The sequence below is a fragment of the Balearica regulorum genome, chromosome 1 (genome assembly GCF_011004875.1).
Source record: "Balearica regulorum gibbericeps isolate bBalReg1 chromosome 1, bBalReg1.pri, whole genome shotgun sequence".
NCBI classification, from domain to species: Eukaryota; Metazoa; Chordata; class Aves; order Gruiformes; family Gruidae; genus Balearica; species Balearica regulorum.
In genome coordinates, this window is record NC_046184.1 from 100,773,162 (window position 1) to 100,786,569 (window position 13,408).

The 13,408-nt window shown below is 37.7% G+C and overlaps 1 protein-coding gene across 10 annotated transcripts in view; it reads right to left on the reverse strand.

Moving 5' to 3' along the window:
* Positions 1 to 509: 509 nt before the first annotated feature.
* DCAF6 (DDB1 and CUL4 associated factor 6) overlaps positions 510 to 13,408 on the reverse strand; it is a 93,294-nt gene continuing 80,395 nt past the window's right edge. For all 10 annotated transcript variants that reach the window (XM_075768463.1, XM_075768524.1, XM_075768505.1 and 7 more), the window contains 5 exons: positions 13,259 to 13,397; positions 6,246 to 6,402; positions 4,664 to 4,752; positions 2,577 to 2,682; positions 510 to 952 (listed from right to left, as the gene is read on the reverse strand). In XM_075768463.1, the coding sequence (XP_075624578.1) occupies positions 888 to 952; positions 2,577 to 2,682; positions 4,664 to 4,752; positions 6,246 to 6,402; positions 13,259 to 13,397 (556 nt within the window). In that variant the 3' untranslated portion in view covers positions 510 to 887. The remainder of the gene's footprint in view (positions 953 to 2,576; positions 2,683 to 4,663; positions 4,753 to 6,245; positions 6,403 to 13,258; positions 13,398 to 13,408) is intronic.

Below are 13,408 nucleotides of genomic sequence, written 5' to 3' on the forward strand. Positions count from 1 at the left end.
CTTCCCCACTGCCATCCAAAAATGTATGGAGGAAGGGTACAGCCTGTTACACAGACTGACCTGCGTTCCTTCCCAAATAATTACTCCTAGGAAGTAACACACAGGAATTTTCAAATTCATGTTCCTTTGCACTACGTTTTCTCTATCTAAATCCAATGGAAATTAAGATCTATCTGCTGTCGTTGCAAAGAATGCATACTCATGGATCTGTCAGTGAAACATAACTATTTCACCAGCACTACAGATTCAAGCACAGAGAATGTGAAGTGGCACTAGAAGAAGACTGATGGAGAGGCAATTTTGTGTATGTGTGTGTGGGTTGCCCATGGAAATGCAAGAACCAAAAGGCACGGGGTCTCCAAGTCACAGAGAATCCCAGCGCTCACTGTAAGAGATAATTGTGTTTGTCACTTCACAAACGTAAGAAAGAATGCAAATGAAGGCAGTAATGGGGTTATAGCTACAAGGTGATAAATCAATGGTTGCACAAAGAAAAGACACAAAACTACTTAAAACAACCAAATCTTTTAATTAGAAAGCAACAAACATGCAAACAGCAGGTATAGAAATTTATTTGAACCAACGTTTTTACTATAATGAAAGTTACTTTAAAACATTGATCCAAGCTCCCACATTTGCAGGTTAAGGAAAATATTGCACTTTGCATCTTCTAGCACCCCTCATACATGGCAAAATGTTTTAAAAACATTTTTGCTTATTTTAACTTGCACACTCTCCCAAAGTCATGCACACAGTCATTCAAAAACAAAAGGTTAGGTTATCCAAAAGCAATACCTTAGAATTGCACTAAAGCTCTGTAAGGAAAAATATAATTAATGTCTTATACAAATTCCATTAATGTCTAGGTGCTTGCACACAACTGCCGGTTACTCTTCATCTTCATTTTCATTCTCCTGACCAGATCCTTCTGATCTGTCACCTTCCAATCGGTCTGTAAGACACAGAGATTTAGTAAAGAGAACTTCCAAAGTTTTCATTTTTTTGAGTAAATATATATAACATACTATCTCCCTGGGCTATTACACAATGGACAGAGGCCATGGGTTATACAGTAGAAGGAAGTCCGTATGGACTGACAGCAGAGATTGGATAGAAATGTTACCACAAGAAAGGAGAACAGGAGAAAAGCCCTAAAGGATTTCCAGGCATAAAAGTGAAATTTGTGTATAAAAGGAAAAACCTTGTAGCTGCTGACTGGCTGTCAGCACAGTAAAGATGAATACAAGCATAATATTAAAAAGAGATGGTGAAAACAAAGTATTGAAACACTGTTCCGGGAAGCTGAAATTAGAACAGCTGCAGTTAGAAATGTGTATACTCTAGAAAACTGGAGAATCACTATCTGTCACTGTATACATCAGGTGTAAATGTTTAGAGAAAGGCAAATACAGAAATGTATGAGGGAATGTGATTGGCTCAAGATCTAGCACTCAAACCATACACTGGCAGGTTAAGAAATACTCCACCCAGCTGTAACACAGATTTTTTTGCTGGAACTGTTGTAACTCAAGTGTTAGGCACTTCTTCAAGTATTGTACTCCAAAGAAATCAGAACAAATTAAGAAAAAAAACCCCAAACCAGTGTATTCAGTTACAGCAGTGACGAGGCATACCACTGGGCTGGATACAGTGGCATTCTCCTGGCCCTCTAATTCTCACAGATCAGCGAGAGGTGAAAGAGGAGCAGCAGCTGCTGCCAGGCAGCTTCCTCCCTACCTCACCACCATACGCCCAACTGCCCTGCTCAGCCAGTGCCGGAGTCCCCGTATTCAATATCTACAGTCACTTTCACCTTCATCTACAGTTCTGTTAGGTTTCTGCCCCACATCATACCAGCCTCCCAAAACTTCATCTCCTTGCTTCCTACCCAGTATGTCGTCTCTCCATTGTCCTAGATCTTCTGTATCAACCCACTGCAGTCAACTTCTCCAGCACTAATATCCAGGAACACCAGTTCCCAACGACAATTCTCCATGCAACCTCTCATATCACCAGTTTCAGCCCCTAGGGAACTGGCCCTTCACTGAAGGGACATCCTAATACTTGCTGCCCCAGGAACAGCTGCCAGCGGCCTCATTAGTACCTCCCTCAGTCCTGTATCTTCACACCTTCCTTCCCCCCTAGACAATTCCAAGCCCACAATGACAGTCAGTTTATCTTACGACTCATTCCAGTCATCCCCAATAGCTTTCCCATCACACAGCACTCACCTTAAAGATCATTGCTTAGTAAAGAGAGTATTTTTCACCATCTAATTAGTACTACATTGCAAATAAGTTATTTCAGGATGGATGGTATGGTAACAAATAAAAATACATTTTGCTATTTTCTTGCTCTTTGTTTTGAGGTAAAAAATAACAGCTGGAAAAATGTTGCAAGTCTCACACTAAAGCAGCAATTCCTGAGTACTTCTATCAGGCAATCCTTGAACAATCCTTGAATCTTCTCATCATCCCCAAGTGTAGCTACAGATAGTTGAAGATCTTGACGGTTCCCCAATCTATCTGCTATTTCATAGACCACTGTGGTAGACAAGCTCTTCAGAAGTCTCTCACCTGCTCTTATATGATTCAACGAAGCCAACATTCGTAACATAAAAGAAGCTGGAACAGTAATAGTGTTTCTGGTCTCTTCCAGCATTAACTCATTACGTGTTATAACCTGGAGGCAGGGAAGGAGAAGAAACAGCATCAAAAATAAACACAAAGTTGTATGCATCAATATGGGTTTATGGATACAAAGTTCCTATGCAAAAGGCATTTGTCCAAAATTACAATTTGGGAGCAATATTTTAATAATTACTATCAAATAAAATTACACCAATTGTATGTGGTAAGAAAAGTCAAACAGTGGACTCTGCCTACAGATACCTAATTGTCTACCTAAAGAATACTCTAGAAAGATCATCATTCCGTTGTCCACATGCACGGTAGATATTAAGATGAATAACTGAGAAAAACTTTTGGAAATGAGATCTTGCACAAAATAAGGAGGACTGATGAGAAAGTGCTGTTACAGATGGCAACTGTTGTAGAGAACCAAGTTCTAGCACCAGCGCTGGCCAAGAATGTGGGAAGGAAAAGAGATGAGGTTACCCTAAACTCCTACCTTCATGCTGCTTGAAACTTCTGGAGAAAATCCAAGAAACACAAGCAATTACTCTATCCCAGTTCAGGAACATTCTTAGCTCCATAATTCTTTCTAAACACATCTACGGCTTGCCTCTAAATGACTTGAAAGAGTCAGCTCCTACTGTCTTAGCTTCAAGAAAAAAAAAATTCACTAACAAATATTTTTAGCTCTTTTGCCTCCCTCCTTCCTCGTGGTACTTCGTTGCCATCCTTCTTGCTTTCCTGTTAAGTTCTAATCCCGCACCTTAGCTTGTCTCTCAGCTTTTAGACTACGTTCTTTTGTTATCACTAAGCATAAAAATTTCTTTAGGTAGAAACAAATTTTGACCATTATTCAGTCCTTCCTCTCAGATCAGCTCCTGTAAGGCGAGAAAATAATGCATTTCTTTTTCTCCCTGAGATTCCTTCTCAAACATGTTCCTCTTGTGATCTCATCTGTTTACCAGGCACTTTGCACAGCTGATCACTTATTATTAAAAATTGAGTGACAAAAGTATCAGTACAATAATTACTTCTAGCACACTTATATGTTTTGCAATATTTCTAAACCCCAAAAGCTCCAAAACACATCACAGATTAAAACTATCATACAATAGACAAAGAAGTGTTACTTCACTCAGTGTTACTACTGCTAAAATAACGGGAAAGGTTCAAAACTCACAAGTGGATGGTTTGGGGGTTTTCCAGGGGGATGGGGAGGCGGTGGCTAAGGGTTGTGGGGTTTGATTTGTTTTAAATATATATAGCACTAATACAGAGAAATAATAATTTAAAAAACCCCAGTCTATTATCCCTGCTGTCCAGGAGATTGCACAGGAAAAATCCTAAACCACCCCACAAACATATTTGCCCTAATATATTACTTACAGAAAAACATCTAACATTTTGATAAATAACGTTATGTACATCACTAAAATATGATTATTCAGCAGTCAACTATGATCATCATAGGCCAGTTGCTATATACATTGTTATTGCTTTAGGGGTATGAAAACAATGTGTTACATAACTTTACATATGGACTTTCATAATTGACTGGGCTTGCAATGTTTGCTTTATTCCATGAAGTTCCCAATTTGCAATCTTAACCTTAACTCCCTTTTATTCTACAGAATATTTAATACTACTGATTACTGCACTTCCTGTTCTTCTGCATATCATTGTATTGCCTTCAGTTAATTTATTTGTTTAAAGACAGGAACTACCTTCATTTCTTAATTCCTGTCAGTTTTCCTTCTAAATCTGATTGTTCATACTTTTTCCAACTTCTTTCACATATATAACACCAGATCATATATAATTTCTGGAAGAGTTAATGAAATACAAACTGCCTCTCTCTATGTGCTGCCAATGATACGAAAGTTAGCTATTATAAAGGGCAGCTTTTTATTTGTAGCTCATTTGTTGAACATTAAATAACTCTGTTAATTCAATATCAGTAATATGCACCAGAGGCTTTTGCAGAATCAGAAGATGCAACATTATGGTGAAAAAGGAGGAAAGGTTCTTACCTCATCTGCAAGTTTTCTGTTAAAAATCTTGGATTCTTCCAATGGCGACCAAATTTTTATATCATAATCAATACCCGAAGAGGCTAGAACTAGAAGTAAGTAATAGTAATTCTAAATTAAGCATGTTATGTCTTTATCAGTATTTTCTGCACTTAACTGGAGTTGAAGAAAAATACTTCACTTGAAACATTTACTTGCAAATGTCAGTTCCCATGCTGAACATACACCTAAGTCTCCATATCAGAGCTGAGCTATAGATTGTATATTTTTTAATATATATCTGAAGAAAACATATGCAAGCATCAAGAGCCTCATTTTGTAAATTAAAACCCCAATATATTTCTGCTGATGGCCTGATCAGTATATGCATTAATAACAAAGCCTTAGGATTTATAGACCCAGATACAAAACCAGAAGCAAGATAATTTCAGTGTATGTTGACATTTGATAATTTCAGTGTATTTCATGTAAATTGATTTGATATTCAAATACAAAGATGCAATGGATGCTCTTATAAATACTTGTTAAAATATGGAAAACAAAAAGTGCAATTATCTAGAGAATGTTCTGCAACAAAACTACTATGAGAATAAAAATTCCATAGAACGATCTCAAAAACTGGAAAACTGTACAAGGTTAACTGTCCTACAAGAAAGATGACCTCTTCCTTACATTTTCAGTGTGTGACAGTCGCATTCCATCAAGAAATCAGTAAAGCTACAGGGCATTTTGAAAAGTACTTCCAAAGGAAGCGTCCAACCTAGCTACACCCTCCAAACATGTACAGGAACACCATTTTAATTAACCATTTAAAAGTTCGAGGCTTATCCAATGTAGGGCAGTATTCCATGTTTCCACAAACAGTCTGAAAAAAACCCGGCCTTTTCTGGTATTATTGTAACTTTACTTGCTTAATTATTTACAGCTGACTGTTACTTTACAGCCATGTAAGCTATGAAAAAAGAAACAACACAAATACTTTTCTTTGTGTCAGAAGCTGCAGAATGATTCAGATTTTCCATGTACATGTCAGACAACATGTGATTCCTTCTGCTACTTTGGTCCATCTTTTCTATAATTATTTCCCCTAAATATAAATCAATAGAATTTCTATGAATTATATTCATTCTTCTGATCTCACAAAGCCAGTAAGACTGAAACACCTTCACTCAATTTTTTCAACAGAGCCAAGCAGAGATCAGATTCCAATATCAATTCCCAAAGTGTTGCTGGCATTTCAGTGACCCTACATTTCCCTTATTAGTGTCACGGAAAACATTTCATGTATTGAAGGGAGCAAGAAATGGAGATTCTTCTTACTGCATCTTAACTTCCTATAAATACTATGTCAGTAACATTTTTCATTCCAAGATGTTATTGAGTAAGGAGAGTTTTAAGGGCAAAAGGTCATTAGTAAAAGACAAAATTAAAAGCAGTATTCTCTAATTTATATAGGAAAAAAAAGAACAATAGTTCATTAATCATTACAATGCTCTATTGAGCAAAGAATTTAAGACTGAGCTTTAAAATGCTTTACTACAGATAACCTGAACATGCAGACTGTGAAAAATGATCATCTTACTTGGGTCAAATGGATGAGGCTGAAGACAGTTCACCACATGATTATCAGCTTCCAGCAGCATGAGATGTTCAGCAGTGTGTCGATCCCATATAAAAATATGGCCACAGTCTGAACCACTCATGACAAAGTTAGATCCCCAAAAATTAGCTTCCTTTATCTGCAGTAAAAACAAAAATAAAAATTACTTTGTAAGACTAGCTAGTGGAAAGCACATTCAAAGAGTATACTCCTGTTTCTGCAATAACACTGCCTCTGATGTAAGAACTCTGCATATGCAGAAATAACATTTTAAAAAATTTAAAGGAAACAATGAAAGAAGAATGATCAAAAAAAAGAAAATTCAGAAGGTTATAGATCTCCAGGGCACAGTGGCTGCTAACAGAAAAACAGAAGAGTTGGCGCGGAGTGAGCAGTTTGGAAATAAATGACGGCAGGTTTGTCACTTTCCAAAGTGACAGGGATGATGCTGGAGACAGGTACGTGAAACAGTTTTTGGGAAAAGTTCAGTAAGTTAAAGTGTGTGACAGGCTAATCTCTGGTGGGGATTTTCCATTTACAGAGGAAGAGGAAATGAGACAGAAGCTTATGAAAACTGGGGAGTGGGAATTAACCGGGTCTGACAGATAAAAAGGGGTCATGAAATCAAAATTAGGAATTTTTTCTCCCCCCTCTATAATCAATCAGATAAGAACTAAGACTTCTTAGTCCAAGGCCAAAATTAAAGCTGTAAGCCACTGAACAAGGAAGGCATTCAAGAAGAAGCGACCCCTCAGCTACAACTATTATGGTAATAGTAGATAAAAGTAGAACATCTCTCCCTGCAAGTAGAAACAATAATATCACAGTTTTCTTGACACAGTGATGATGCGTTTTATTCTATATGGTTGTTCCTGTCATTACTTTGTTGAGGTATCTGAGCACCTCTGCAAATTCTTTGAAGTGATACAGCTAACATTCGTCACATATCAGTAGTGTTCCCATGCTATCAGCAAAGAGTATGTGTAATACACTGCCAACACGGACTATTTGTTGTTTTTAAATTTTTGTTTAAACACACATGTTGCTGGGTATAAATTTAGAGAGCAAGGTAAAAACCTATCTTGCAAAGGCAGTGAATTGTTTGAGGGCCTACTATTCACGCTGAAGGTCATTCTAGCATGTTGGGCCAGTTTATGGAATTTTACTTTGCACTGACTGGACTAGCATCACACAAATTATATAAATTTTAAAATCACTTACTCATCAAAAATTATAATTGGACGGTCTTTGGTTTTTGTCTCCAGCTAACTCCTCTATAATGTTATTGATAACACAGTAGTTTGACCTGGCTGTAATTAAAACATTCAAGGAAGGCTTCTCTGACTGGAGAACTGTACATTTGAAGAAGGAAGTTCTACACCGCTGAGAATAACACGGTAATAATTTTTACTTGAAAGATGCACAAATTACTCAAGAATTTTTCATAAACCAGAAAAGATGGGAGGAAATTCACAAACACAGCACTGAGTTAAAGCGTGCATATTCGTTTGCTAGTGAACGCAACAGGGCTGGATGTGTCATTGACTGAAGGGTATTGAAGAAAGATCCAAAGCCCTTGAGAAGACTTCCAGAAAACCAGCCTCCTCTCACTGCAACTGCGTAGTTTGTGGCAGTGCCTCACAGCAAGTGTAGTGACGCAGACAGCGTGTACTTGGGCTGTTCGCTTCCGGCAGCTTCTCCGGGAAGCTCTGACAGCGCTGAGGGAGGCTGCTGGAAGGCTGCCTTTAGAGCTGGGGGACTGTCTCAGCAGAGACAGCAAAGGCTTCCCATCGCAATCTGCCTTTCTTCCCCTGCCACCAACGCACAGCCTCTGGTCCTTCTCTCTGCGATGAAGAGAGGAACAACATCTTCCGGGTAAAAGGAAAAGGGAGGTTTTAGGGAACGGTATGCTCATGCTTTAGGCTAGTATGCTATATAATGGTTTATGACATCAATTTCCCTTTCCTCGTGTGAAGTGCTATGACTCAGTAGGTATTTAAATGCCTTAAGCTCCATAAATGTTCATGGCTCATCAGTATGATTGTTCTGGATACGCATTTGCTAACAATGCTGAGAAGACTTTTCTAATGAAGTGACCATCTCTCCCCTCAAAATGACTATAGACTGTCTTGTCCCCAATTCTGAGAATTAAAGAAAATAGCAGATACAGTCAATGACAAGATAGCTAGCTTGACCTCTACTTTACTTGAAAAAAATCTTTGGGAGACAAGCAAGTAGATAAATCTGAACTTTTTACTCCTCCTTGTTCCCATCCCCCTCTCCAAAATGTGGTAGCGTCATAGGATTATAAGAATAATGTATTATCCGATAATAATTTATACATATTAGCTATATTTTTGCATGGATTCATGTATTTATTATTTCTATTAGACTATACTATTTTTATTTCTTTAATGTTACTTCTTTATAAATAATTACTTGTGCAGTAAATGCTGTGTTATTTATTAATTGTGTATTTACTAATTCAGTTGGGAAACCCAGACTCCTTGGGTGTTTCACAGATCTGCAATCTCATGAGTTTTGGAACTGAAGGCAGCTGAAGCAGTCTGCCCTATGAAACAGAGGAGTGTTACAATGAAAATGATCACGTAAATGACAGAGAAATTGCAGGCCAGGAAAAAGTGGCAGTAGTATCAAATATCCATTTCCTTGAAATACAGTGTTGGTATTATTCTACACCTGTTATGTTCAAGATACCCTTATGATTACAGCCTGAAAAAATGTGGCTTATTCAAATTCTGTGCCAAAAAAAGCCACCCTAGAATATTTTTTTCAAGAAGCAACTATTAGGTTTGTTAAATGTAGAATAATCTTACCATGCCAAGGCTTCTCTTGCCCTCCCTTCCTAAAAAGATGTAACCCAAAAGAAGCCAAACAATTAGTCCAAGCAAACAAGAATGGGTCACTTCCTTTGCTAATGAAAGAACCTTCTTCAGAAATCACTTCTGATTTTACTCAGAGTAGGACATCAAAATAACCATTGTTAAACTTTTAGAAAGAGGAACAGGCTAGGCAGCAGTATCTTCCTCTATTGCTGTCCTACATCATCTATAGGGTGGGAGGTTAGATGGAGTGGCAGAGGGAGGAGGGATGCTGCTTCAACACCAGTCAAAACTCAATCACAAGATGTGAGCTGAAAGCTGGAAGTCCCATGGTTGCGCTGGAGAAAAGAGTCTGGAAGTTAAAAATTTAATCCTACACACAAGATTACACTTTAAACAGTTACCAGTACCTCTTACAAACTCTTTAAAGTGACATACATTGGGCAAGAGAGATACCTATGTAAACAGAAGTTTCCTGTGCAGCAGCTTTCAGAGTTCACACAAGTGATGCCCAATGTTTAAAGTTTAGCATAAAACAATTTCCTAAGTTTTGGTATTTAAGAATACCTCCAGCATAATGGACAGAATTTTGAGTTTGAGACCATTAACCAGAATCCTACTACGGAATTATTTTCCAAGTAACACATCTTAGTTAATTTCTAAAGAGGACAGTGCTTGCATCCTTGGCTTTCTTTTTGCAGTTTTCTCAGAAAACGCACTGGAGAAAAGGACAGAGATGACGTCTCGCTCTGTCCTTTGCCCCAGCTATCTTGATTTAAAAATCACCATGATAAAGAATCACCTTAGTAAGTTGAACTCTTACTGCTGTTAAAAATATGTACTTTATTTCCAGCACGAGCACGTCCAGTTTTAAATTTCAGGCTAGCTATATCTTTGTCTATAGAATATGTACCAATGATTGCAGTCAGTGCAATAAAGTCATCCTGATGTCTAAAAATAAGCCAGAAAAACTGCATTCTTGGATTCTGTAGTGAAAGATGTATTTCCAATATATTCATCTTTTGGCAGCTTTTGTCTTATAGCTCTTCTTAATATGTGTTTTTCGTTATCCTGTTAGAAGTACATCTAAATTATTTCCAATAATAAATAACTTTATATTTTAATTCTCAATTGACTTCTTGCTTCCTTTGTATTCTCTTAACAACTGCTGATTTTACTTTTCTAAAAATCATAAAACCTAATTTTAGCACCATATAAATTAAGAGAATTGAAATTAACATTTTAAAATTTTGTTTTTAAACTCATATACACACTCAATTCTACTGTATGGATACACAACTTATACCATTTATTAGGTACACACAGATGCTCTATTGAAGAAAAGTTTCTTTTAAGTCAATATTTTAAAAGGGGTACTCAAGACTTGGGGTGAGTGGAATAGAGGAAGAATGGCACATATATGAAAGGAGATGAGACTAGGACTGGAGGGCAAAACAGTAAGGAAGAGACCAGAGAGACACAGAACTGAAGGCATATGGCAAAAGATAAATTTTGAAGAAAAAGAAAGGGATCTGGGGCATTTATTTTCCTCCAAGAGCTAAAGAGAAACAAGAAATCCCACCTCCCATCATTCCACTACCATCACACCCCCTGTTGCCATACTTTCAGGTCTGTTTCATGAAAAAATGTTAACACCTAGTACTCTAACGATATCATTTGAGCAGTTACATGACAGGGATCTGTGTGCTGGACCTAAAAACGTTCCAACTCTGCCAATGGTGCAAGCGAACATCAATATAATGCTACTTTGGCCTCTCCAGGGATCTGCTTGGTAGAATACCATGGAACAAAGCCCTGGAGGCAAGAGGAGCCCAAGAAAGCTTGCTAGTAGTCCAGGATCACCTCCTCCAAGGTCAGGAGCGATGCATCCCAACAAAGAGGAAGTCAGACAAAAATGCCAGGAGGCCTGTATGGATGAACAAGGAGCTCCTGGGCAAAGTCAAATACAAAAAGGAAGCCTACAGAGGGTGGAAGCGAGGGCAGGTAGCCTGGGAGGAATACGGAGAAACTGTCCAAGCAGCAAGGGATCAGGTTAGGAAAGCTAAAGCCCTGATAGAATTAAATCTGGCCAGGGACTTCAAGGGCAGCAAGAAAAGTTTCTATAGGTATATCAGTGATAAAAAGAAGACTAGGGAAAATGTCAGGCCTCTCCAGAAGGAAACTGGATACCTGGTTACCCAGCATATGGAGAAGACTGAGGTACTCAATGACTTTTTTGCCTCAGTCTTCACTGGCAAGTGCTTGAGCCACACCGCTGATCAGAGGGCTAGCGCATTTCTCCTATGAAGACAGGCTGAGAGAGTTGGGGTTGTTCAGTCTGGAGAAGAGAAGACTCCAGGGAGACCTTATTGCAGCCCTTCAATACTTAAATAGCGTAAGAAAGACAGAAACTTTTTACCAGGGGCAATGGTTTTAAACTAAAAGAGGGTAGATTTAGATTAGATATAAGGAAGAAATTCTTTACACTGAGGGTGGTAAGGCACTGGAACAAATTGCCCAGGGAGGATGTGGGAGCCACATCCCTGGAAGTGTTCAAGGCCAGGTTGGATGGGGCTTTGGGCAACCTGATCTAGTGAAGGGTGTCCATGCCCATGGCAGGGGGGTTCGCACTACATGGTCTTTATGGTCCCTTCCAACCCAAACCATTCTATGATTCTATGATCATCTTTTGCTTTCTGACAATATAAGAATCACAATTAAAATATGCTGAATTAAAAAATTGTAAGATTGCCAAATTAAGTTCTCAGAAGTAAAGTACCACCAGAATTATTCAATTTACCTGCATAACCTTAATTCACTCTTATCTCTATCTGTATATGTATTAAAATAGTTCATGTCCATACAGTTGGCAAGACAACTTTATCCCTGGGCTGCTCATGTGTGTAGGAACCAAGACCTCTCTAAGCTGTCTCCTTCACAAATTTAAAAGGGAAAAGCCATCAGCCCTCGCCTTGCAGGAAAGAGGATATCAATAAAAAAAAAATAATTAAAATTAAGTTTACCACCATAGAAACCACAGGGAAAATCACATCATCTTCCATTGTATGCATTCCTTGTTATAGGTGCTCATGAGAAACAAAAGCAAAATCATCAACCCACATCCCAAAGAAACCAAACAACGAAATCCATTAAATAATCTGTATAATAACACATATGCAGATGGAGACTGAATTAAGACTACTTAGGCAAGCTTAGTTTTAATATCACCTAACTACAAAGTGCTGGATGCTATGACTTTTAAACTAACCAGTTTTTGAGCAATTAAAATTAATTTCTGAAATACAGCACAAAACTCCTTGTCATTAATCAAAGTTTACTCTAAGCCTTGTTGGTTATGAGGACTGAAATGTGCATTTACTGAAACATTTCACCCCAATATAATCAAAGCCATTCACACAAACTCTAGAAAATTGCTTTTGGACGTAGAGGGTCTACTCCTCAGATCTTCTGCAAAAATAATACACCTGCTACTCCTACAAAATACCATCTAGTGCTGAGAACTTCACATCTTCAAAATACTGTAAACAAACAAAAAAGAAATAGCGAGGAAAACAGCATTTGTTTCTCATGCACCACTGCTTAACAAACACAGTGACTGTGTTTTTCTTAAAATACAGTATTTTGTGTGAAAAAGAGTATCTAGTAGTTAGATTACAATTTAATAACTAGCCCTATTTCCTTTTTAATTCAAAGATGTCAAAGCTCTTCAAAATAATGACTTAATCCTCACTTTCCCTTCAAAGCAGTTCAAAATTGTTATTTAATCTTTACCTTTAAAGAACTTGGATCAAAAAGTGAGTACATCATAATTTTGAAGGCAGGCACATTTTATACCACTTAAGCTGACAGAGAAAACGAAAAAGTTGTTTAAAAAAATTACCCCAGATTTCAAAGCAAGTTCAGGGGAGAGAGTCTTAAACTCAAGAATACTTAAAATACCTAACAGGGTGACACACGAGTCACACATTTTAATTTTCATTTAGAGCAAATTATATGGCTTCCAACTGAATATACAAGAAAAAGTGCTTACAATACACTACAATATCCTTTTGTCAAGCATATCAATGCAGCAGCTACACTGATTCAGTCCATAAATCTCTACAGTTCCCAAAACAGACAAAGAGTTTGTACCATTGTTCGAGAGTTCCGATGACCTTTATAAACCATCTTTATTAAAGGACGTCTAATATTCAGTGTTTCCAGTTCTTCCATTTCTTTTCTTTCTTTCCTCCTTCTGAAGAGCTCCTGAATGCGGGCAACAGCAGATCGTCTATAAATTGC